General features: G+C 34.9%; 1 protein-coding gene across 2 annotated transcripts; it reads left to right on the top strand.

The window, feature by feature from the left end:
* Window positions 1–464: 464 nt before the first annotated feature.
* Window positions 465–3,736, top strand: LOC145634160 (frataxin, mitochondrial-like). 2 transcript variants are annotated; one of them, XM_081685570.1, is made up of 5 exons: window positions 465–584; window positions 1,307–1,544; window positions 1,994–2,044; window positions 2,431–2,478; window positions 2,571–2,597. In XM_081685570.1, exons 1-4 carry the CDS (start codon window positions 546–548, stop codon window positions 2,439–2,441), a joined length of 339 nt encoding a protein of 112 aa, XP_081541696.1. In that variant the 5' UTR covers window positions 465–545; the 3' UTR covers window positions 2,442–2,478; window positions 2,571–2,597. The 2 variants fall into 2 exon arrangements, with proteins under 2 accessions (XP_081541696.1, XP_081541695.1); XM_081685569.1 differs by lacking the exon at window positions 1,307–1,544 and adding an exon at window positions 3,417–3,736 and having other exon boundaries at window positions 506–584; window positions 2,571–2,665.
* The last annotated feature ends 537 nt before the right edge of the window (window positions 3,737–4,273 follow it).

Raw genomic sequence — 4,273 nt, 5'->3', positions numbered from 1 at the left:
CAAACTAATCTTCATACTCCCTTCAAAATTGCACCATTTCCTTATTTGGTAATATATCTCCATCCTCAACTCCACTTGCACACCCTCATAAAATTATGAAAGACAAGGATACCTCCAATTGGTGCTTGCATGAGTCGCATCAACTCGAGGGGCATATACTTCACATAAGATTGCATTTGATATGTTAAATAAATCAATATTTGATTACTTCGTAGTATTTTATTTAGCCAACCTATATTGAACTTAATTAGGCTTACTTTGATTTGATTTGATTGTTGTCTTGGGAGACTAGTGATATGTGATTACAACAATACAACTAGTCAAAACGCATGGATTGTACCAATTGGTTGTTGGTGCAATAGTAATTGAGTCTGCACTTCGTATTCGATCCTTGTAACAATAATTGGATGGAATCTGGAACCTAACCACCCATAATTAATCCGTTGATGACCTGATTGAATTCCCGCATAATCAACGTAGATAGATTAGCTGTCCTTGAGGTTTCGTTCGAGTAAAACCGGTTTGATGAATTTTCATAATCGATAATGGCGCTCGCTTCTCGCATCCTCTCCAAATTTAAGCAGGTCTATTTTCTCTCTCTTTAATCCGATTCCAAAATCTTCGACTTATATGCTACTTTTTGATCTGCAATTCTAACGTGTTCCTTGAGATTTGTTCATGATCTTTGACTCATAAATATGTTTTTTCGATTTAGGCATTAGCATGAATTCGAACTTTACATTTTCAATTTGTATCGGTATTCCGAGAAATGGGGTGTAATTGAACAAGTTCTGGCCTTTTTTTTTTTTTTTTTTTTTATGAAACAATTGGTAGAATGAGATGTTGTCAGGGTTTTGGTTTTGAATTAGTAAAGAAATTGGATTAGTGGCAATGTGTTGTCGCATTTTGATTTTCCGTAATGTATATGATTTTGATTTTGTTGGAGTTGTTCATTATTGAATATTTTGTTAGTTGAAAACAATGCTATAAAAACATTTGTTAGTTGTATAGTGTGGGTTCTAATTGCAGCAATGTTTTTCTAATTGCTCGTTCTGGATTTATACGTTTGTTTGGCTGCATTTTGGGGCTATGATTTACTTGTCGAGTATTATTTTGAACAGAGCTATGATTTACTTGTCGAGTATTAGCTTGAGCAGGGCTATGATTTTGGGGTATGGGAGTTGTAGACATATTTCCTTGCTCGGTCTGGGATTTATATGTTTGTTTGGCTGCATTTCGGGGCTATGTTTTACTTGTCGAGTATTAGCTTGAGCAGGGCTATCATATGTTGATGTGATTTCTACAGATGTATACTGTTCAGACTGTTTTACCCAAGGACAATGTGACTCCTGCTCGTTACTATGTCAAAGAAGCTGCTCCCGCTGCCAAGGCTCTAAAGGCTCCTAGAACTGTCTGGAACCATCACTTCCATCTTCTTCTTCCTCTTTACCGCATTCTTTCTACACTGCTTTTCTTTCCTATTCTAGAACTTTTTCTACCAATGTTGTCGATGAATCTCAAGTTCCTGCTCCCATCGATTATAGGTACTCACTCTCATTTTTTTTCTCAGTATGTTGTACTTTTTAAGAATTTAGGGGTTTTTAGGACCAATTTAGTTAATTAGATAGGGGTTTTTTGAGGCCAAATTTAGTTAATTAGTTTGGAACTGTGGAGAATTGAATTGGAGATTGTTTTTGGATTTAAAGTGGTAAAGGAAGTTGCTGATTTATAATTTTGATTTGGTTTGGTTTGAATTTGAAACCCTTTTTGTTGTTGGAATTGAAAGTATACATCTTTTTGTTTGTATAATTGCTGTGCTGCTGTTTGATGGTTTGTTTTTGTTAGAGATTATACACTTATTTTTTATTTGATGAAAAAGCAGCTTAAGAACAATACAAATTCCTTATTGCTAGTCACTGATGCTGTTTGTGGTACTAGTATATATCTATGCGATCGTGATAATAATTGATGCAAAAGCAGTTCTGTGCTTCAGGAAGACGAGTTTCATCGGCTAGCAGATTCCACCATACATCATCTGCTCGAGGTAATTATATGTCAATTGGTATTAGCTGATGTCTTTCTGCTATGCCAATTGTCTTTTAAGATATTAAGTGCATTGCAATTGTTGTATGACAAGTGGGAGTGTAGGTTGAAAAGGGAGTAGAATGTGAGGGACTGAGGTGCAGTCTTTATTTTGTTGACATCATTGCTTTATTATTGTCTAGAGTAAGATGAGCAACAGGGGTAAAAATTACAAATAATAACTTTATTTAGTATGCAGTGCTCAAGATGCTTTATCGTATGAGTATGATTATTCTACAATTCTATATGGATGTATGGTATAGATATGAGCAATGCACTGGGTTTTCAATAATTGGTTTTTAGATTGTAGGTATATTTGTCTATTGACATGGCTTTCATGCTTGGCAGGAATATGGTGATACTGTTGATATTGATGGGTTTGACGTAGATTATGGGGTAAGAATTGTTTTGCTCCTATATTATTTTGCACACCGGCATGCATACATCTCCCACACAGAGTGTTAAATTAAAAAGAATTTTAATTGCAGAATGAAGTTCTCACCATGAAACTTGGGGATCTGGGCACTTACGTGGTGAATAAACAGACGCCAAACAGACAGATCTGGTTGTCTTCTCCAGTAAGGTAATTAAGAATATAGTATTCTTGCAATCTTGCTTATATTTATTCCCTCTTTAGTATTACGGAGTACTAGGCATGATAACAGCTACTTGTATATCATGAATTCAACTATCTTAATTAGTACTTCATATTACACTGGTATAGTTATTAGCTGACATAAACTATTGTGCTGGTATTATAAAGTGGCTTATAGTTGACATACTGTACATGACTCGCATATCTTCATAGTTATGTATGTGTATTTTGAAGTTTGATGAGTGATGCTCATGTCCATAGATGTTATACTTCACACTGAGCATCAGTGTGCCATGGGATAGCAGTTCCCCACAGTTCCCAATATAACAATATTCTCTGCATTTGTTTGTGCTGCGGGAGGATGATGATATTTTCTCTTATCAGTCCCGTTCTTGCTGCATCATGTGTTAGTACTGGTAATAATGTCACTCCCACTGCATGATATAAAATTCACAAAAACCATGCTGTAATGTCCCGAAAATGTTGCCCCATTCCCAAAAATGCTAATAGAACATGATTGGATTTCCCACAATATCCTCACTGGAGGTTTACAAACTATCAGATACAAAGTAGGATTTTTTTTGGGTGAAATTAGCTTAGATAATTTGTTTTATTCAGAGTCTAGCATTCACACATAGATATGTCCATAAATTTCCCTTTTCTTCTTACTGTTCGTTCTAACTTCTTAAAACACCCAAGCTTTTTAATCTAAACGGACCTTTTGAATATAATGTTTCAGTGGTCCTTCAAGATTTGACTGGGATCCCAGCTCTGAAGCCTGGGTTTATCGTCGAAATAAAGCAAATTTGCTGGGAATTTTAGAGGTCGAGCTGAAGCAGCTGGGTGGTGAAACTGTCAAACTCTCTTAATCTTTTATTCATTCATTTGTGTTTTGTCTGTGGAAGGGAACACCACATATTCCCGAGAAATTCTATTATGCAACTAGGTATACCAAGAGATAGGTGTACCCCTAAAAAATTGTAAACATAATTGTTCTTTTCTCTCAATATAACGATGTACAAATGTACAATCGCATTCCCTCCGAATTTGAAGCTTAATCATTGCATCACCCATTTCGTTGGTCTACGTTTTAATTGGCTTTATTTGGCTTTTGTTAAAGAATAGAACGTAAAAAGAGTGGTGCAACTTAACCTTAGTTAACGCGTAGACTAGAAACTACGGTCAGCATAATTTTTGGAAGATAATCAACTATCACTTTCATGATAACACCTTATCTTCTTCGAGTCTGTTTGGCTAATTGATTGCTCCATGACCATACTTGTTTTAAGCAAGTTATTAATTTATTATATTCCTTTTTTTTTCTTTGTAAAAATTTATATGTATAACGAAAACTATAATCGAGTATTAAACGTTCGTTTGAAACATTAATGTCGATCTAGAGTAAAATCCTATTGAGGTTATAAGCAAGCTTGTAACTCAACCAAATGTTCTTTTGAGCCGATGATTAGAGTCATTCAGCATCGGTTTTATACTCTATTATGTCCCTTTACATATACTTCATATAAGACTCTTGATACATATTATAGGGAACCTATTTAATAAAAAGTTTAGATGAGGATTAGAGCTCCATATATA

This window comes from Chenopodium album, chromosome 6, assembly GCF_948465745.1.
Source record: "Chenopodium album chromosome 6, dcCheAlbu1.1, whole genome shotgun sequence".
In the NCBI taxonomy this organism is placed as follows: Eukaryota; Viridiplantae; Streptophyta; class Magnoliopsida; order Caryophyllales; family Amaranthaceae; genus Chenopodium; species Chenopodium album.
This window is presented reverse-complemented; position numbering and strand designations above follow the sequence as displayed.